This window comes from Clytia hemisphaerica, unplaced genomic scaffold, assembly GCF_902728285.1.
Source record: "Clytia hemisphaerica strain Z4C2 unplaced genomic scaffold, Clytia hemisphaerica genome assembly, whole genome shotgun sequence".
NCBI lineage: Eukaryota > Metazoa > Cnidaria > Hydrozoa > Leptothecata > Clytiidae > Clytia > Clytia hemisphaerica.
Genome location: NW_027103875.1, coordinates 341,953 through 363,020, shown reverse-complemented (window position 1 = coordinate 363,020; position 21,068 = coordinate 341,953). Strand labels below are relative to the sequence as shown.

General features: G+C 36.7%; 2 protein-coding genes across 3 annotated transcripts; one reads left to right on the top strand and one right to left on the bottom strand.

Moving 5' to 3' along the window:
- Positions 1–979: 979 nt before the first annotated feature.
- LOC136808366 (long-chain fatty acid transport protein 4-like) lies at positions 980–10,121 on the top strand. The gene is made up of 10 exons (XM_067064897.1): positions 980–1,097; positions 3,827–3,958; positions 4,487–4,878; positions 5,440–5,592; positions 6,009–6,078; positions 6,459–6,660; positions 7,184–7,361; positions 8,340–8,531; positions 8,860–9,126; positions 9,690–10,121. The coding sequence occupies exons 2-10, from the start codon at positions 3,891–3,893 to the stop codon at positions 10,001–10,003; spliced, it is 1,836 nt and encodes a 611-aa protein (XP_066920998.1). The 5' UTR covers positions 980–1,097; positions 3,827–3,890; the 3' UTR covers positions 10,004–10,121.
- A 442-nt stretch (positions 10,122–10,563) lies between these two features.
- Positions 10,564–20,240, bottom strand: LOC136808367 (neuronal acetylcholine receptor subunit beta-3-like). 2 transcript variants are annotated; one of them, XM_067064898.1, is made up of 7 exons: positions 20,169–20,240; positions 19,506–19,642; positions 16,822–16,866; positions 14,623–14,732; positions 13,414–13,558; positions 13,043–13,139; positions 10,564–11,496 (listed from the first exon to the last, which is right to left on the bottom strand). In XM_067064898.1, exons 1-7 carry the CDS (start codon positions 20,209–20,211, stop codon positions 10,649–10,651), a joined length of 1,425 nt encoding a protein of 474 aa, XP_066920999.1. In that variant the 5' UTR covers positions 20,212–20,240; the 3' UTR covers positions 10,564–10,648. The 2 variants fall into 2 exon arrangements, with proteins under 2 accessions (XP_066920999.1, XP_066921000.1); XM_067064899.1 differs by having other exon boundaries at positions 19,506–19,638.
- Between the last annotated feature and the right edge of the window lie 828 nt (positions 20,241–21,068).

The following is a 21,068-nucleotide window of genomic DNA, read 5'->3' as shown; positions in this document are numbered from 1 at the left end:
AGGTAATTAATATTAAGTAATACAATCCTGGACTTTAATGGTGAGACAAGAGTAGCATTTGACTCCCCCCCCCCTTTCCCGCCTGTGGCAATATTCCCAGGACAGTGGAAAGTCGTTGGACGGTCCTCTGAACTCAACATTGCCACTAGGGGGAGAGGGGGACCTTTTCACTGTTTTCCCACCAATTTGGAATGATTCTCAAACATTTTCGTCCAGGATTGTAGATGAGTTTCATGTTTACTGGCTCACAGATACTTATTACTTGCTAGGTGTGGTATCTTAAGCTTTTGGGAATCCTTGATGGAACTCAATTCGATCCATTCAAATCGCTCGACAGACCAGCCACTTAAATGAATTTTATTGTTTTGTTTTTAGATAACAATGACGTCATCTTGTATGTTGAAAGCCAAACAAGGATTTTTGAGTAATCGACAAAATCAATATTTTGATGTTTAAGAAGCCTTCCTTTAGATAGGCTCGTCTCAATTCTAAAAATTTCTCCTCCATCCATATTTTCACTGTTTGTATCTTCTAGGGTCCTCTAAAAAAATTAAAAAATTAAGATTTTTAAAATTAGACAAGTACTTTGGGGGACGACGTGGCTTACTTGAAACTATGTTAATAATCCTAATCTCGTCGTAAAGATTCACAACAGCAACCGTATGGAATCTTAGCTAACAAGCTGTAAATGTTTATTCCAAGTGTCAAAGTGGATTTCTTTTGTTCTGAATTTTTTGCGTGTGAAAGATTGCTTTGTCGAGGTCAGAAAGTACATGTTCGTGTATTACAAGTCATCAGTCACTGACCGCTCTCCTCCGCACTTCAGACATCCTCTTGTTGCTCTCCACCACGGAGGTTTAACATGAATGAGATTTGGTGTTTATTCTCACCCCTCTACATCAACAACATTCTATTTCTTTTATAAACGAACTTTTTTTTTTGAACGAGCAATCCTTTCACCCTCATCTGCTTGTTTTTTAGGGAATTCAACTCGTTGGAGCAAACTCTTAATTGGATTATCTCAAATATTCAAATATATGTTTGGTTTGAAGCTGTTCTTCTGTTTAACGTTTGCGAGATAAGAAGCTGTTTGATAGGTTTGTTAGCTTTTTGCATTATATTTTGCATGTAGCTTTACATGGCGCTGTTTTTTAATTGGTAACCATCAACGTCAATTTTTAAAATCAAGATAATGCAGCAATTTCCGAGCTAAAGTCGTTCCTTAACACCTAATTTGTTTGATGTATACAAAGATTGCTTAAAATTTTTATTTTTCAGTATTCTTATCAACGATTTGAACGAGGAGATCATTGAAAATCTGTCTGTCGGACGCACAAACATTTTATGCAATAATGCCCCCTTGCATGGTTAAAAAGTCGTTTCAATTGCAGAAACTATGCAAACTTCATATGAGGTTTTGATAAAATAGCAAAATAAGCTTATTAGATCTCAATAGCTACTTTGACAACTTCATAAACTTTATTTTGTGCGTCCGACAGATTTATGATAGCATTTTTTCTTTTTTAGAAAAACAATGTATAGACTATTGACGATAGCCTGTAAACTATCGACTTTTAGGGAGTCTTATCGTAAACCGATAAAATTGTGAAGCTCTTGCTTCCGAGATGGAAGTACTAGCTCTATCCATTTTAGCTGTGCGTCCGACAGATAAGTTCAATATAATTAAAAAAACAAGAGGAAAATTAAATTTAACCAATATTTGGATCCCCGAATTTGTTTAAGGCTTTAGGTACTTTCTATTATTAATTTTAAACTATTATAAATCTTCAGGAAAATGACTTTTTTTTTTTTACGAATCTGAAAAAAGATATTTGTGCGTCCGACAGATAAGTTAATTAACAACAAAATACACTCAAAACTTTGGTTCAGATCTTTGAGTATGTGTCAAGTGTCGATGTTGTGATTCAAACATTCGAATTGTCAGTGAAACAAACGATCACTCACGCATTGCATCATTCACTTGCCTTTCAAAGGTCATCGATTGTGTCGAGGAACGGCTGCCACTTCGATACACTTTGAAGAAGGTGTGTTTGTGGAGTGATGGGTGTTCGTCGCAATTTCGCTCGCGGTTCACATTCGCACTGCTACCTAAACTGCATCCTGATAAGCTGATAGAGTGGCACTACAACGAGGCCTCTCATGGCAAAGGCCCTATGGATGGAGTTGGTGGAACGATAAAAAATAAAGTCTTTCGAGAGGTCAAATCGTTACGAATTGTTGTCAACTCGCCACGAGACTTCGCCGATCATGCAAATCGCCTCTGTGAGTCGGTGACTACAGTGTACCTGCCAAAAAGTGATTTTTTTGAAGAGCCCCAGGAAATCGAAGAAGCACCATACATAAACGGGACTCTAACGATCCACAAGACCATCCGTAAAGTAAATCCTCAAGGGATCGCATTCTTGGAATTTTATCGTCTATCGTCCGACGAACAACCATTTTTTACCCAATACTACAGGAAGGCCAACGATCCCGTAGTCTGTGGTCATAAAACATCTGCTGATGGTCCAAACATCTGTGCCCAATGTTCAAAGAAGTACAGTGATGGTGAAGAATGGAAACAGTGCAAACAGTGGTACTGTACTGATGAGTGCTTTTCAGTTTAAAGGTCCGGGCTTTTTTCTGTCGGACGCACATTTTTATTTCGATGTAGATAGTACTTTTGAGCATTTGTGAAAGAAATTCCGAAAATAAAGTATTATAATACACAACTATCCACAATCAATCGTTTTTTTTGACTCTAGCAATGAAAATTTCTTGGAGTTTGGCTCCACCAACTTTTCTAAAGATTCTGTCGGACGCACAACTTTCTTAATCTTCAGTTTACAATGTAATGGGAAGAGATCTTTAAACAAATTTTATGGACTGATAATTGTAACCGTTTAAAGGTTTGAAAGGCCAAAAGTTTTCATTAAAATACAAAGTTTGCCTGACAAGCATCATTTTTGTGCGTCCGACATGTGCATCCGACAGAAAAAATTTGTTCTGTTGTATGGAGGAATAAAAACTCTGCCTTAACTTTAGGTAATTCAATTTTCCTTTTGGAGAAATGACGAGTCAAAATTCTAATTCAGTTCAAAAGTTCAAGTTTGTAGGCCTAGTACTTTCGATAGAATTAGGATTTGCCCTCAAAAATTTTGAAGTCCATTTTCTATCGCGTGCGTCCGACAGACTTGAATTTGACTTCACTGAAAAAAGCTGTAAAGTGCTTGATTCTTGGAAAGTTCGCTATTAAAAAGAACCCATTAGTCCTTATTTATAATAATAAGCTTTGTACCTCACTCATAACTAATTTTTATTCAATTCTGTCAGAAGTATCGATTGTGCATCCGACAGAATTTTCAATTAAAAAACAGCGCCACATATTGTTACATTATAACGAAGAAATTTGATCCATCGTTTTATTGATGGCTTCATCAGGAAGTCTTGAATTGACTTTTAATTAAACTTGCTATCAAGAATACCGAGTTTATGTATCGGAGGATATCGAAGGCGACGGTAAGTTCAATCGATACAAAACAAAGTCGATAGTTGATGTATGGCTCTATATCGTCTTTGCTCACTTAAACAGACGACGGTATTTTGTTTTTTTTACCGTCGTCGAGCAAAGTGGACGGTGATTTCGGAGACATGTCAACTTTGCTTTATACCGTCCCCCTCGATTTATCTCGAGTACATAAACTCGGTAATAAGTCGAATCCTAACGAAAGTATTCTATCCCTTTTTATACGAACCGGTATATGTTGTATAAATAGCTCCTTGACAGAATCGTTTCGGTATCCACCCATGCTCCCTTTCTTATTAGAACCCACACATCAATCTTGAAGGGATCATCGTTCGAGCGGACAACTTCGAACGCGCGGTAAAAGATGGCGACATCATGCGGATGTTGTGAACGTTGGAGCATTTATCGAAGAACAATACGTCGTGATCTCAGGTAGAGAGACAGCATAGCCTATTTTTCATGCAAAGAAAAAAATTTTTGATTGGAAGGTTCTTACAAAAAAACGAATTAAAAAATGTTATTTTCTCATTCTCAGCCTCAGCATGTTTCTTAGATGTTTCTTAGTTTTTAGGCATTCTGAGCCTCATGTTTCTTAAAAGTGTATTTTAGCTTTCGAAGTAAAGTCTGTAATAGAAATTTGTATTTTGAAGCCTTGTCATATTGAGACTGAAGTCTGCTTTCATAACATTGCAGTATCAGAATGCTTTGCTTTCAATAAGACTTTTTCATAAATTACGTCACGAACATCACTTGCCCCGTATTCAAACAATTACCATGGTGATTATGTCCCTTGAGACATTAAATAATTTTTTATGAATAATAGGAAGTAGTTTTAATAAAATCCGCTGGGAGTTAATTACCATGGCAATAATTTTAAAACGAGGCAAGTGATGTTCGTAACGTAATTTATGAAAAGGTCAATAACATCGCATTATAAATACAGTAACCTTTTCTTCACAGGCTAGTACGGATAGTGGCTGGACTTGAGAAAGGGATCAAACGAGCCATTCGACGTAATCACATCACATCTGATATTTTCGATGCCACTGCTCTCAAACATCCAAATAAAATCGCTGTCTGTTCATCAGATGACCTCGTCCAATACACTTTCACTGAACTCAAAAATCTTATAAACCAGATCGCTAATATCTTTTACGATCTCGGCTACCGTAAGAATGATGTGGTCATTCTGTTCATGGAGAATCGTCCAGAATATGTGGCTTTCTGGTTGGGGCTTTCCAAACTTGGAGTAGTGACATCCTTGGTGAATTATAATTTACGAAGAGAAAGTCTGGAACATTGTATTAAAGTTGCAGGAGCCAAAGGGATCATTTTCAGTGCAGAAACTGAAGGTTGGAACCTCTATAACTCGAATGTCTCCTTAACTCGAACAAGTTTTATCGTCCCTTCGATCGATTCTCTTAGGTGCCAAATAAACGGGCCCCCCACTTGTTAATTTTTCGATTTTTTTCCAACCCCCCCCCCCGGACCTTATTAGGACCCCCCTGTAAATTTTATAGAATCAGGTCTTATTTGTCAAGGAAATTTGAAGTTTCTTTTGACCATTGATGCCTAGCCCACGTTCCCTAAATTTTGGGTGTTTTCTTCAACTTATTTTGCGTTTGTAAACAAATAAATATACAAAGTGTCTTCGGCATTTTTGTCTACCCTTTACCCTTTACGATCAAGCCTTCATTTAAAACATTTAGAAATAGCAACTCGTGATTGCTAAGTTGGAGAGCTGGGTAAATTATTGGTAAATAGGAGAATACTCAGGAGAATCTCCCCATGCAATTTCATTTCTAAAGCTTTTTTCCGATAGAAGCATTAAATAACATTTGAAATAGTAACTGGGCTGGGGATACATAACCTCGTAATAGGACAATTTCATTCCTCTTGTTTTTTTTCCCAAGGAGCATTGCGGGATATTCAATCAGAATTAAGAGGATATGAATTCTATTGTTACGGATCAGCCAATCGGATCAAGGAAGCAACAGACTTACCAGAACTGATTGAAAGCACGTCCACATCAAATCCACCAAGACCTGACAACCTCACTTTCTATGGTAAGTGCGCATTGATGATGTAACTAATGTAACTAATTTGCAGCAGAGGTTTCCGGGAAACCCCGGAGTGTTGCATTGGCTCCATCCGTAGACGGAAATCGAAGTTGAATCCGAAGCAAGCCCTTGATAAGCAGAATTTTAGAGTCTGATTTTAAACAATCCGCCCGTTTCCAACACTAGTACTGTTTTTTAAAGCTTGAAACCTTTGAAAGATTTACCCAGATTTGTTGGACCTTCTTCCTTGTTCTGTGTTAGAAGTGTGTGATGGGAATCTCGGATGAACAAGTATCATTTTATTTCCAAGGAACTCTTTTTAAAGCCCTTGGGACCTTAGGACGATTAATCCTGATATTTTTTACCTTCTGAGATTATGAACAAGTAACATGTATTTTAACATTTCATCTTTTAATTTTCAGACAAGCTGATTTACATGTACACATCCGGAACAACAGGATTACCGAAACCGGCCGTCATTCGTCATACCAGGTATGTATTGTGGGCTTTTTCAGGTTTTACCAAGAAGGCTTTTTAGGAGCAACTCCTCATGCAAATCGAATGTGAACTTGCGCATCCGTCAACTTGAAAAATCTCTATTTCCACACATTCTGATGTCTGAGAGATGGATAGAAAATAGAGCTCTAAGTACCGTCTATTTTTTCAAGTTAGACATACAGGTTTAACTTCTACATAGAGTGTTCATAAAACATTAAATGAACGAGGAATGACTCTTTAATTTGCTTTGGAATTGCAACTATATTCTTGGAAACAAAAATTAGAACATAGTACCACAATTCGAGACTCCATTTATACTTGTATCATTTAAACGAAGTCTTACCATTGATGATTATTTGCGTTTTCTCCACCAGATTTTTCTTCATGGTAAATGGGATGGCGAGTGCGTTCAAAGTGACGGAAGACGACATTAATTACGTCGCTCTCCCCCTTTACCATTCGAACGGAGGTGTGGGAGGGATCGGAATGATGATTTACAAAGGTTCCACCGTTATCGTCGCCAAAAAATTCTCGGCTTCCAAATTCTTCCAAGATTGCGCTTACCATGGTGCTACGGTAAGCTTTTGAAGAGTTTTTACATACATTTTTGTTTTTTTTACTATATGATTATCTTCTCTCTAGTCTGAGAGAGTCTAAATATTTAGAGGACAAAGTTCACTAGAAGATGCCAGCCACATGTCTTCTTGACATGAGATTTTTATGTGAAATCAAAACTTGCTCACCGTTAGAGAACACTGAATAAGATTTTATGTCTTAGAATGTGGAACTACCCCGTCCACATCAATAAGAATATCATTTCTTCCTTCCAAGCTTTAGCTCTGGTTTAGACGGGCCACTTTTCGCCCTGCCTATTCTGACTGTGAATTAAGGTGAGCATAAAGTGGGCTGTCGATGCATTGCCCTCTTTTGACGCCATTCAGTGACTTCTTTCAATTTCTTTAAGCAAAGATTTTAGCTTTTTTTGTCCGCTCTAATGATTATAAGGGCAGGGCAGAAGTAAAAAAATAATTCTTATCCTGTAGTTGAAAATCTTGAGCAACTCTTTGTTATAATCATAATGCCTTCTGCTGTTTTTTAGATGTTCAATTATATAGGAGAAACATGTCGCTACCTTCTGGCACAACCGCCCTCGCGCTTCGATCGCGCCCATCGACTGAGACTTGCTATTGGCAATGGCTTGAGACCACAAATATGGGCAGAGTTCAAAGATCGTTTTAGCATCGATTTGATTGGTGAATGTTACGCATCCACTGAAGGTTAGAAAGAATACGTTAAAACCAATGTCAATCTAGTAACTATGGTTAAACACACCCTCTTCTCACAGAACCACTGGGACCCCTTCCCACTGGAACAATTGGCCAAAATATCGTCTTCGGTGGAAAATTATACTCCAACTTTTGTCCCAGTGAAATTAATCAAATAAACCAATCCTCACTGCAGATAGTATGCAATTTTTCCAGATTTTTTTTACCCGAAAACAATGGAATTTAAACCCCCTGCGATAAAAACATGGGAATATCAATCTCCATCGTGTTTCAGTCCACTATTTTTATCCTCACTGGCTGAAAAAATTCGACTGGGTCTATGAGAAGTGGTGTTTAAAGACGCTTGCTGTCGATTACGAGTGCCGGCCGTCGTATAGAATAGTAGCATAAAATACCGTTTATGTCGGCGTTTTTTTTAGAATGTACCTATGCTTCAAATGGCCATAACTTTTGATGCTAAAATTCGCTTGCTGTTATTGCGCGTCTACGTGGAACTATGCATGACTGATATATGAAATTCATAGGTATTTGAAGCGAAATTTAGGGACCAAAATAATCAAAGCCAAGTCAATCTTTCGGTGAACTTCTAAGGGATCAATTTTTTGATATCTAAAAAAGACTCGACGGTATTTAGTTTTTGAGTATGGAGAAAGCTTTAGATGTCTGTAATGTAGTGCGATGTGGTCTGATAGAAATCGAACAAGATATAGGAATTTGTTTGCACCAAGTATGTGTTTGCAATACACGGGTTGTAAAATCATATCAATGCAGTCAAAACATGCGATTACTCAAAAAAGTTCACGTGATTTTAGTCCCAGCTGATAACTTTATTAGTGTCAATAAATTCGAACCAATCAGAAATAAATGTCAAGTAACAAAGCACATAAAAATTTCGAGTAAAAGCGTGATTTATCTTCAGACTTTTTATTTTGCAACCTGTGTATTTCTAATTTTTCTCTATATTTTTAGGAAATGCAAACATGATCAACATCGATAATCGAATCGGTGCCGTAGGTTTCAACTCGGTCATTGCACCCGGTTTCTACCCTATTCGTTTGATCAGGGTGGATCGGAGTAATGGAGAGATAGAACGCGATGAGAATGGAATGGCCATAGCGTGTGAACCAGGCGAAGCTGGTGAATTGGTTGGACGTGTCAGAAGTAAGGAACTATGATTTTGTCTTGAATTTTTTTCGAGCCTCATCATTTTCAAAACTACTATAGTGTTTGGCCCGGATTAAGGTTTAGGCGCTTGAAGGTCACGTGACCTCAGTTTATAAAGTTACTTTATAATTTTCTTAACTCAATCATCTGAGACATCGATGCCTGAAAATATCCAAAAAACAATACTTCAAACGAAATAAGCGATTTTTCTTTGACAGCTGAAAGTACTTTCAACTATTGATAAATTTGGGAGGTGGTTTTGCAAAAGGAGTCTGGTTAAGTCTAGTTGTATTCTTTCGCATTACGTATGACTCTCTTTCAACAGATGATCCGGTGCACCAATTTGACGGATACGTCGACAAAGAAGCCACTGACAAGAAAATTGTGCACGATATTTTCGTCAAAGGTGATTCCGCATTCCGGTCAGGAGATATTTTGCTGCAGGACAAGGAAGGGTATTTTTATTTCCAAGATCGTGGTGGAGATACTTTCAGATGGAAAGGAGAGAATGTGGGAACGGCGGAGGTGGAGGGCGTCATAACGAGAATCTTGAGAATGACTGATGTTGTCGTTTATGGCGTTGAAATACCAGGTGGGTGTCTATAGGGCTTTTCATTACTTGTAATTACTTGTACTTGCTTGTAATTACTTTGCGAACATCACGAACATCTTGTTTTGAATTGAATGCTATGGTAATTGAATCCTAAAGGAGTTCATCAAAACTGGACTCTTTAAGAAAAGTGTCAATTAAAGTCTCGGATATATAATTGCCTTGGTTATTGTCTGAAAACGACTTAATTCACGAAAAGGTCTATCCAGAACCTGATTCGCAAACCTTCATGATTTCTATATAAGAAACAATTTCGTCGAAGGATGAGCAAAAGCTTTTTCGGGAAATCAAGACCTTTCCGTTTTTTAACCATAGCATACAATTGACTTTGAAAGACATGAAACCTCTAATGAACCCAGAATGCATTGTTGACAAGGACGCGACGCCTAGATTCCAGAAATTAGACCATTTCACATAAACTTGACACAAAGTGAGGGAAAATAAGAAGTAGAGTCGAAATTAAACTTTTTTTGATAACACACGGGTACAAAGTTTGACTTTGACATAAATGAAATGGAGTATAATTTTGAATTTTTCATTGACAGGAATTGAGGGAAGAGCTGGCATGGCTTGTATTGCAGACCCCGACTACATTGTGGACCTTGTTTACTTACGTAACGAATTGTTGAACAAAGTACCGAACTACGCACGTCCGCAATTCATACGGCTTTCAAACGGAGACGCGATCGAACAAACGTCAACTTTCAAATACAAGAAAGTGAAGCTACGCGAAGAGGGGTTCAACCCTCTGAAGGTCGTGGACGATAGATTGTATTTTAATAACCAGAGAACGGGGCGGTATGAGGTGTTGGATATTCTGGCGCACCAGAGAATCATTGACCATCATATAAGGTTTTAACGAAGAAGAATGTTTCAATAAAGTAGATATATTTATGTACAGCAATTTTTTAAAAGTATCATTTTTTTAGTAAATTATTACAATATTATAAATATTAAGAAGTTATTTAAGCACCCTATGTAGTGACGAGTTGCTTCTTTTAAGATTTAAGTCAGTGAAGAAAGTTTTCAATTTTTTTTTCAACATCAAAGACGCACATTTTGATTCCCTTTTTTGATGCTTTTGAATGTAATGATGTTTTATGAGTTGATATTTTTTCACTTTTTTTAGGGACAATGAATACAAGTTTACATCAGATTAATTTTCTATAATGACACATTATAAATTAAAAAAGATTTGGTCCTCCCATGTCAAGGTTTTTAGAAAATCGGCCCAACCCTCTGGATTGACCAGGTCGCTGGATTTTCCAGGTAATTGTAGATACGACCCCTGCACGAATGAATCGATCCATTCGGCTTAGTACCAGTGAAATAAAGATCCTGGGATACCCAATATTGTAGAAACAACTTGGATGTAAATCTCCTTGTAGCATTTTATGAAAAAGTACACGGTCCAGTTTTAGCGAGCAGTACCGAGTCCAGTTTTATCGAGCATTACGCGAGTCCAGTTTTATCGAGCATTACGCGAGTCCAGTTTTATCGAGCATTACGCGAGTCCAGTTTTATCGAGACTGACAGTGACAATAATTGGTATCAAGATGATTACAATGAGAAAGAAGATAAACAACTTTTTATCCAACGCTCGACAAATTTTGATCCAATCATCATTATACTGATCTTCCATTTCTTCGATTGTTCTTTCCATAGGGTTGTCTTGTTCGAATACTTTGGGCGTGTTGGGGCGGCGATGGTGGATGGCGTTTCGATCCGCCTCATCGTGGCAGTTCCCGTTCACGATGACGCCATTTCCGTTCAACATTCCGTTGCTCTTTAACGTAAAGTCGCTTTCTGTTACGGTTCCACGTCGCATGTGACCACAACTAAACTTCTTCGACATCACCGGCCTCACTTTACGGGCAGCCAAATCATCGGAATTTAATTTGAAACATCCTTTAGTGGTCAAATTTAATAGCCATTCCGGAGGCTTAGTGACCCGGCGTGCAAAAATGGTTGTTCCGGCTGCCATCATTAACGCGAAAATCAAAATATAAAAGATAGTGATGAAACAGATCCCTAGCATGGGAGCATCGTTCGATTTCTCCGGAAGTTTCTCGGATATGACCAACAGGTAGACAGTGATACTTAGCAAAATGGTGACGCCAAAACCCATCCGCTCACCGCTGTCTGCTGGGATGTGAAACACCAATAGAAAGAGGAAAGCCAACGACACCAGTGGTAACAAGATGTACATGAAGTAATAGAGGGAGACACGTGACATAGATAACGTGTAACTGATGACGGAAAAAGGCATCGGACAACATGAGAAGCGGACAATCGTTTCTTCGGCTTCGAATTCTTCGATAACCCATTCACCACTGTCAATGTTGAAAGCATCTGTTGAAAAATTAATGAAATGAAAATATTCAGAAATTCAATTTTTAAAATCAACGTCTGAGATTTAGACGGCCGAAAGTAATAATAGCGAGGTTAAGCACGGGTTTATTTTGACCGTAAAGTGCGATACCGTAGGCCTGAAAATGCTTTTGGCAAGTTATTTACAGGCCTACGGTATCGCGTTGAACGGTCTAAATAAACACTTACTTAACCTCGCTAATAGCAAATATTTTTACGTGGCATGCTTCGGAAAATTCAACTGTTTCCACGAAGGGCCACAAAAAGTCTGCCTTTTAGTCCCTATCAATTAGACCTAATCTTCACAAGGAACGGCTGACGATTACTCAAATAAACAGCAATCATCTCGTTAAAAATTTCAAATTGATGTAGAAAAAAAACGAAATTTTACCACACCATACTACTTTTAACGAAGTTAAAGTCACCCATAACATTTAGATATCGACTTCATTCTTTTTTTATAAGATTCCCAAAAGATCAAACTTAAAAAGTATCTTAGGATTTTATTTCTAACCGAGTTGTTTTTCCTCAATTTACAGATAACTGAAAAAATCACATTTAAATTTACTTTTTTATCGATATTTTTACAGAATTTAGGATTTAAAGAGTTAAAGTCAATTCCAAAAAAAATCCCAAGATACTTTTTTAGTTCGATCTATTGGGAACATAGTATCGAAATTATTTTTTCAAAATTCAAAAGCTATGGGTGACTTTAACTTCTTTAAAGTAGGTAAGGTTAAAATTCTTAAGATTTTAATTATATCCTGCCCAGTTTTTTAAATTCAGCTGAAACTTTTACCATTATAAAGAGAATATTATTGGCTTTCAGAAAATATATACTTTTGATATATAAAAATTTGTTGTTCTAAAGATATGATCAATTAAAGAAAATGTGTCAAGAAAGGTGAACACATACCTTAATGTGAAAAGATTTTTCAAAAAATTTATTCCGTCGAAAGATATAGTCCAAAATTTATCATTGATTGACTTCAAAATCATCAAAAAAACAACAAGAAAGACCCCTTTTTTAATTAAGTCAACCAGGGCAAAGTTTAAGGCCGTATTTTTTTATTAAATTAAATGTTTTTTAATCTTTTTTCGCATTTATGACGTTTTAAGAGATTGAAGAGTTTCTGATACAAAATAAAAGATCATAGCATTATTCTACAAGAAGTTGATTTTCTTCTTCTTCATTTTTCATCTTTGTTTTTCCATTTTTCAATTTTTTTTCTTTTTTGATAATATTCCACTCCAAATAATCTTTTTAACAAGCATAAACCCGCTAACTAATTCAAATTCTATTAAAAGTTGTTGAGATTTGAAAAAACACAGTCAGCTAATTTGAAACAGACTTTAAAAATAATTCTTTATAAATATCTAGGTAGACCAAGGTTTAAATAGCAGAAAGAAACATCGAAATAAGAAAATAATTTACAGCTCGGATATCCAGGCTAACAATCTAGTAGTATGAGGCTAATCACTCTCTCGATGCAATACACAACAGAAGGATAATGAACAAAATGCGTACCTGATTTGAGGCCAGTGGTACTGTTTGGTTTGTTGAGAAAAACGAGAGAAAGTTGAGTGCGATCGTACGACCATGAACCAAACTTCATTGAACATTCCTGTGGAAAAGTAAGAAGAAATGAGGTTAGCCCAGGTTGCCCAGTCTTTAATCATGGAGACTGAAATTGATATAGACTAAGTTAGTTTGGCAGGAACTCGTTTATTTCCATCAGAGTACGAAGAAAACAGGCGGCTGTCGGCTTGTAGAATAGAAAGGTGTTGATGTATTTCAATGCAACGCCCTGAGACAAACTAGAGAGAAATCCAATTTTTTATATAAAATCTAAACAAGCCCTGGATTTAGAGGGTTAAGGGATTGTTGATATTGTTTACCTGTTTATCAACAGGAAACCACGTGACGTCAAGGTCACATGACACATCTAACGTCACCAGATTGCTCCACACAGCATTGCCATCATTGAACACAAGAACTTTTGAGATGTACAATTCCGTGTGGAATTTCGCCACTGGATTACCCCTAAGAAATAATAAAAGTGGAAATTTTGTAACTATTTCTTTGCTTGTTATTTGAATTATATTTATCGTGAATATTGCCCTTATGTATTACAATGAAGTGAATACAGTCGCTCTCATGTTGTCTTCTGACCAGCCACCAGAACCGTTGGAAAACCAACGGATCCGGCGAGACTCGAATTCACAACCATGCCATTCGCGGACATTTGCTCTACCATTGAGTTAAGAGTCCATGTGGAACCCGAGGTGAAGGTGAACTTAAATTTAAAATCTCTTCAAAAGAAATGAGTTAGATATTGATAGAACTGTTTCTTTGACGAGAGCAAAGATTGACATTTCCATTACACTAGAGCTTCCTTTTTTGCCAATAACGGTGTAAGCTAGAGTCTTCTTCTGGTTAAACTTTGTTTTTTGATATTTTTTTATGACGCTGAGTTCAGTGAAGGAGACTAGGAGATTTTGATGAGGTCGAAAAAAACAAACAAAAATTCCAAACAACAAAAAACTACCTGGCGTTGAAAAATCTAATAAAGAATGTGAAACAAACATGAATAACAGATTTGAAATCCCTTATTTTTAGATAAAAACCTTGCTTTATCCTATTTTTAAATTCCGAAAAGCTACTCAAATTTGGCAGACTGTTTTACATATTTAAATAATATTTTATAAAAGAATGTTAATATCATTTAAAGGCTTCTCACGGGCTCTAAGAGCATTATCAGACGTTACGGTTCCGTTCTGTTCAAAATTCGAAACGTCAAAAAAGAACACGTTACAAAGGAAAACAGATCGAAACGGTTTCGCTCCACTTTTTTCATCGGAACGGAACTGCTCCGTTTTCATGCTCAGAAACGTTCCGAAATCAATATGAACACACTCGATCCATAACGAAAATCATACCGGAGCGGAACGAAACAGTAACGTATGAACATGGTCTAAAACGCCAAAATTCTCAGCAAATCACACAAAAATAATTTCAAAAATAAGAACATTAAAACTCAAAAGGTTAAGAACACCCAAAGGCTTAAAATTTTTTTGGATCTTTTTATAAAAAAACGTTTAAAGTACCTATTGATGAGCATAATATCAGGTGTCCAGATTTTGTCTCCCCTCAAATTAATTTTGTCTGTATCGTTGTACAATGTTTTGTTCCACGTCAAGCGAGGATCAAACCAGTTCTGGAAGAATAGAAAGAAATGATCAAAAAAATATTGCTGAGATGTTTGGCTGCTGTAACGGATTCGTGCTGCTTTCAGGAGATTATGTATCTGAACACATAGCATTGGATAGTATAGACGATGTTATCGTCCGTTACAGTGTAAAGGTGGGGAAAATGGCGGTATGGCGTTATGGCGGTATACGGAAAAAAAATCGGCGGGAGAGTTTCGAAGAAACGACTGTAAACTCTTCTCGGCAAAAAAAACCCGTTTGCGAATTTTCTTCGGCTTTGGGCTTTTTTCTTTGACAGTGATTCGTCTTAGACTATAACATAGTCTATGGATAGTATAGAGGTTATTATTTCAGACAGATTATGTATCTGAACACATAGCATTGGATAGTATAGAGGTTATTATTTCAGTGGGTTATGTATCTGAACACATAGCATTGGATAGTATAGAGGTTATTATTTCAGACAGATTATGTATCTGAACACATAGCATTGGATAGTATAGAGGTTATTATTTCAGACAGATTATGTATCTGAACACATAGCATTGGATAGTATAGAGGTTATTATTTCATAGCATTGGATAGTATAGAGGTTATTATTTCATAGCATTGGGTAGTATAGAGGTTATTAATGGATAGCATTGGATAGTATAGAGGTTATTAATGGATAGCATTGGATAGTATAGAGGTTATTATTTCAGACAGATTATGTATCTGAACACATAGCATTGGATAGTATAGAGGTTATTATTTCAGGAGATTATGTATCTGAACACATGGGATTGGATAGTATAGAGGTTATTATTTCAGACAGATTATGTATCTGAACACATAGCATTGGATAGTATAGAGGTTATTATTTCAGACAGATTATGTATCTGAACACATAGCATTGGATAGTATAGAGGTTATTATTTCAGACAGATTATGTATCTGAACACATAGCATTGGATAGTATAGAGGTTATTATTTCATAGCATTGGATAGTATAGAGGTTATTATTTCATAGCATTGGATAGTATAGAGGTTATTAATGGATAGCATTGGATAGTATAGAGGTTATTAATGGATAGCATTGGATAGTATAGAGGTTATTATTTCAGACAGATTATGTATCTGAACACATAGCATTGGATAGTATAGAGGTTATTATTTCAGGAGATTATGTATCTGAACACATAGCATTGGATAGTATAGAGGTTATTATTTCAGACAGATTATGTATCTGAACACATAGCATTGGATAGTATAGAGGTTATTATTTCAGACAGATTATGTATCTGAACACATAGCATTGGATAGTATAGAGGTTATTATTTCAGGAGATTATGTATCTGAACACATAGCATTGGATAGTATAGAGGTTATTATTTCAGGAGATTATGTATCTGAACACATAGCATTGGATAGTATAGAGGTTATATTTCAGACAGATTATGTATCTGAACACATAGCATTGGATAGTATAGAGGTTATTATTTCAGACAGATTATGTATCTGAACACATAGCATTGGATAGTATAGAGGTTATTATTTCAGACAGATTATGTATTTGAACACATAGCATTGGATAGTATAGAGGTTATTATTATTTCAGACAGATTATGTATCTGAACACATAGCATTGGATAGTATAGAGGTTATTATTATTTCAGACAGATTATGTATCTGAACACATAGCATTGGATAGTATAGAGGTTATTATTTCAGACAGATTATGTATTTGAACACATAGCATTGGATAGTATAGAGGTTATTATTTCAGACAGATTATGTATCTGAACACATAGCATTGGATAGTATAGAGGTTATTATTTCAGACAGTTTTCAGGGGGTTATGTATCTGAACACATAGCATTGGATAGTATAGAGGTTATTATTTCAGACAGATTAGATTTGAAATCTCAGGGGATTGTTTTCCGCGAGTATTAACTTTGTACACCAGGACAATGTTTTTATGAACCACCCTATGTATAATATCTGTTTACGTAGGTTATAGCCCTACTATCCACAACTACTTTAAAAAATGAAAGTATTCGTTATGTTCTGAAATCGAAGCAGAGTTACAAACTTAAAAAAAAGCCAGTATCTCCTTACCATGATGAGAAAGGCGTCGATACTCATCATTTGCTCTTTCACATTCTAAAAAAAAAGAAAGAAACAGAATTAGAAGAACTCGTTGTGATAACATTCCCCTGTTTCACTGTTAACATTCCCCTGTTTCACTGTTAACATTCCCCTGTTTCACTGTTAACATTCCCCTGTTTCACTGTTAACATTCCCCTGTTTCACTGTTAACATTCCCCTGTTTCACTGTTAACATTCCCCTGTTTTGTTTTTCACTGTTAACATTCCCCTTTTCATCACTCCTGTTTAACATTCCCCCCTGTTCACTGTTAACACATTCCCCTGTTTCACTGTTAACATTCCCACATTCCCCTGTCACTGTTTCACTGTTAACATTCCCCTGTTTCACTGTTAACATTCCCCTGTTTCACTGCTAACATTCCCCTGTTGTTTCACTGTTAACATTCCCCTGTTTCACTGTTAACATTCCCCTGTTTCACTGTTAACATTCCCCTGTTTCACTGTTAACATTCCCCTGTTTCACTGTTAACATTCCCCTGTTTCACTGATAACAATTCCCCTGTTTCCCCTGTTAACACTGTTAACATTAACATTCCCCTGTTTCACTGTTAACATTCCCCTGACTCACTGATAACATTCCCCTGTTTCACTGATAACACTCCCCTGTTTCACTGTTAACATTCCCCTGTTTCACTGATAACATTCCCCTGTTTCACTGATAAACATTCCCCCCTGTTTTTAACACTGTTTCACTGTTAACATTCCCCTGTTTCACTGTTAACATTCCCCTGTTTCACTGTTAACATTCCCCTGTTTCACTGTTAACATTCCCCTGTTTCACTGTTAACATTCCCTGTGTAACATTCCCCTGATAACATTCCCAATGTTTACATAAAGTCCCGTTTCATTCAACTGTTAACATTCCCCCCCCTGTTTCACTGTTAACAGGCACCTGTTTTTCACTGTAACATCCCCTGTTTTTCACGTTAAAAGTCACCTGTTTTCACTGTTAACATTCCCCCTGTTTCACTGATGAACATGCTCCTGTTGTCACTGTTAAAATTCCCCTGTTTCACTGTTAACATTCCCCGGTTTCACTGTTAACATGCCCCTGTTTCACTGTTAAAATTCCACTGAATCACTTGATAAAATTCCCCCTGTTTCACTGATAACACTCCCCTGTTTCACACTGTTAACAGTCGCCCTGTTTTCATCACTGTTAACATTCCCCTTTTCAACTGTTAAACATTGCCCCGGTGTCACTGTTAACATTCCCTGTTTTTTTCACTCGTTAACATGCCCCCTGTTTTCACTGTGAACATTCCCCTGTTTCAAATGTTAACCAGTCCCCTGTTCAGCACTGATAACATCCCCCGTTTCACTGTTAACATTACCCTGTTTCACTGAAACCTCCCCTGTTTCACTGTTAACTTCCCCCTGTTTTCATCACTGTGTAACATCCCTGACTCACCTGATAACATTCCACTGTTTCACTGATAAAACTCCGCCTGTTTACACTGTTAACATTCCCCTGTTTGCACGGATAACATTCCCCCTGTTTCACTGATAACATCCCCTCCTTTCCCCTGTTTCACTGATAACACGCCCCCTGTTGCAAACTGTTAACATTCCCCTGGTTCACTGTTAACATTCCCTTCACCCTGTTTCACTGTTTAACATTCCCCTGTGTTCATTCACTGTTAACATTCCCCTGTTTCACTGTTAACATTCCCCTGTTTCACTGATAACATTCTCCTGTTTCACTGTTAACATTCCCCTGTTTCACTGATAACATTCCCCTGTTTCACTGTTAACATTCCCCTGTTTCACTGTTAACATTCCCTCACTGTTTTTTTTTTTCTGTTTCCCATCACTTCACTGTTAACATTCCCCTGTTTCACTGATAAGCACTCCCCTGTTTGGGGGGGGGTTTCAGGGGGTCCTCGATTCCGCCTTTCCGTCAATTTTTTCCGCCATACCGTCCAAAGGAAAACCGAAATTCCGTCACCAAAAATTTCTTTGAAATGCAATGTTTTTGTCGAAATTTCCGGAAATTTTGACTATACTATGCAAATTCCGAAATTCCGACCTATTATTTGCTAAATTCCGTTTTTCCGAACTAAAAAAGCCTAGTTTCCGTCTCCAACAGTGCACCTAAATTCCACAATTCCGTCCAGATTTTCGTCAAGTTCCGCCATTCCGGACGAAAAAAGGGCCAATTCCGCTCCTCCACCAACCGTGAACCCCCCCCTGTTTCACTGATAACATTCCCCTGTTTCATTGATAACACACCCCTGTTACACTGATAACACTCCCCTGTTTCACTGATAACATTCCCCTGTTTCACTGATAGGCACTCCCCTGTTTCACTGATAATATTCCGCTGTTACACTGATAACGTCCCCTGTTTCATTGATAACGTCCCCTGTTTCGCTGATAACGCCCCTGTTCCACTGATAAGCACTTATAATAACTTGTCTAATACAGCGGTGGAGTATCCACCGAAATCCATTTAATTCAAATACCCATCTTTCAGAAACCTTTTGAAGCCCAAATTCAAGAAGTTCAAATAGGGCATATGCTGACGAGATAAGAAGATGAGAAGCATTGTAACCAAACAACTCAATTTTGATTTTTGTCAACAGAGTTAAAAGAGTCAAGGGACTTCGAAAAATCATTCAAATCATTCATACCAAGGAATTAAGACCTTTCATTCGAACGTCAAATTTTACTTTGACCGGTGAGTGTGCTTTGATTTGCGGGCGGACGTCAATACGGTACTCCTCCATCACTTTATCAATGATGTGTTGCTCGTCCAAGTAGGTACTATCTGGAATATGAACAAAAAGAGATCACACGTTTTTTTATAAGAGTGCATAAAATTTTGAAGCCTTTGTTTGTTCTTAGTTTTTTATAAGTTTTAAGCCTAAAAATGTCCATAAAATCTTCTAATTTTCATTTATTTTCAGGAGTTGCCATAAAGCCATTATGGTAATAACCGGGAGGGCACATTGCTATACATTGTAATTTTCATTTATTAATTTTTTATTTATTAAATTTTACAAGTCTGCAAAGCCTTAAAATGTTAAAGCATTAAAACGTTCTTAACTTGCCCGTAATGTTTTTGCCATCGAAGCTTTGTTTTTATAAAAAGCAAGTGTATTCTATAGACATCCTGTACCAAACAATACTGTAAATAAATCAAATTATCAAAATAATATTCCGAAAAATACCTCTCTTAGCAAGGTTCTTGACTCCTATTTCAATCTGACGAGAAGGGAGCTAGGTTAGACCTTATTTGAAGAGTCGGCAGGCAGACAGCTAACGAGCCACAAGTAATATAAAAGTTCACCTACATGAAGTTGGAAGTAGGAAACAAAACCATACCAGCCATCCCATTTCACAAACCAGTTATTTACTAGTTATCTAAATTTGAAAAATGAGAAGATTTCGTCAAAAAGAAAATATACTACACGAAAGGCCAAAAAAAATTTTCATTCCAGCAACACATAGCATATTCACAATCCTCTGGATAATGTCTTTGTTAACAAGCACTTTACAGTTGACTCTCCCTAATTCGATCTTCAAGGGTGAAAAAAGGAAATATTCGAATTACAGAGAGCAATTAAAACCGTTCTCCAGCCAAGGGAACCAATCTTTTAGTTCGAATTACAGAATGTTTTGAGGTTTGAAGTAAAGACAGTTTACTATATTCACATTATTTTTGATAGTGAAGAGAACTTCAGAAGAGAGTCTTCAACGATTGTCCAAATGAAAACCGACGCACTGTGAGCAGAGTAGAAGCAAATGGTTGTACAAGATTGATATTAGAATCACATTTTTCAGGTGACGAAATAAGGAAATCAAAAACTAAAGAAATTTTCCAGTTGTAATTGTTTTGTTACTTATGATAATCTCACACCAATTTTCGAATATTGATAGATTGTTGCTTAGCAAGTAATGGAGTATTTGATTGAGTATTTGTCTGAAAAGAGATTTAGTTTTCTGAAAAATTCATTTTTTTGATGACGGATAATCAATCTTTTCCTAAAATATAGCGAAGGGTGACTTGACAAAAAAACAGGTCAAAAGTTCATTTCAAAAATTTGCAGATTTCAAAGCATTTTGTGATAGCACGGCTCAACATTTTTTTATAAGAACAAACTATATAAGAACATAAGGCTCCGATGGCCAAAATGTTAAGAACAAGTTTAGAACATTTTAAGGCTTTACAGACTATAAAACCCCCTATTTTC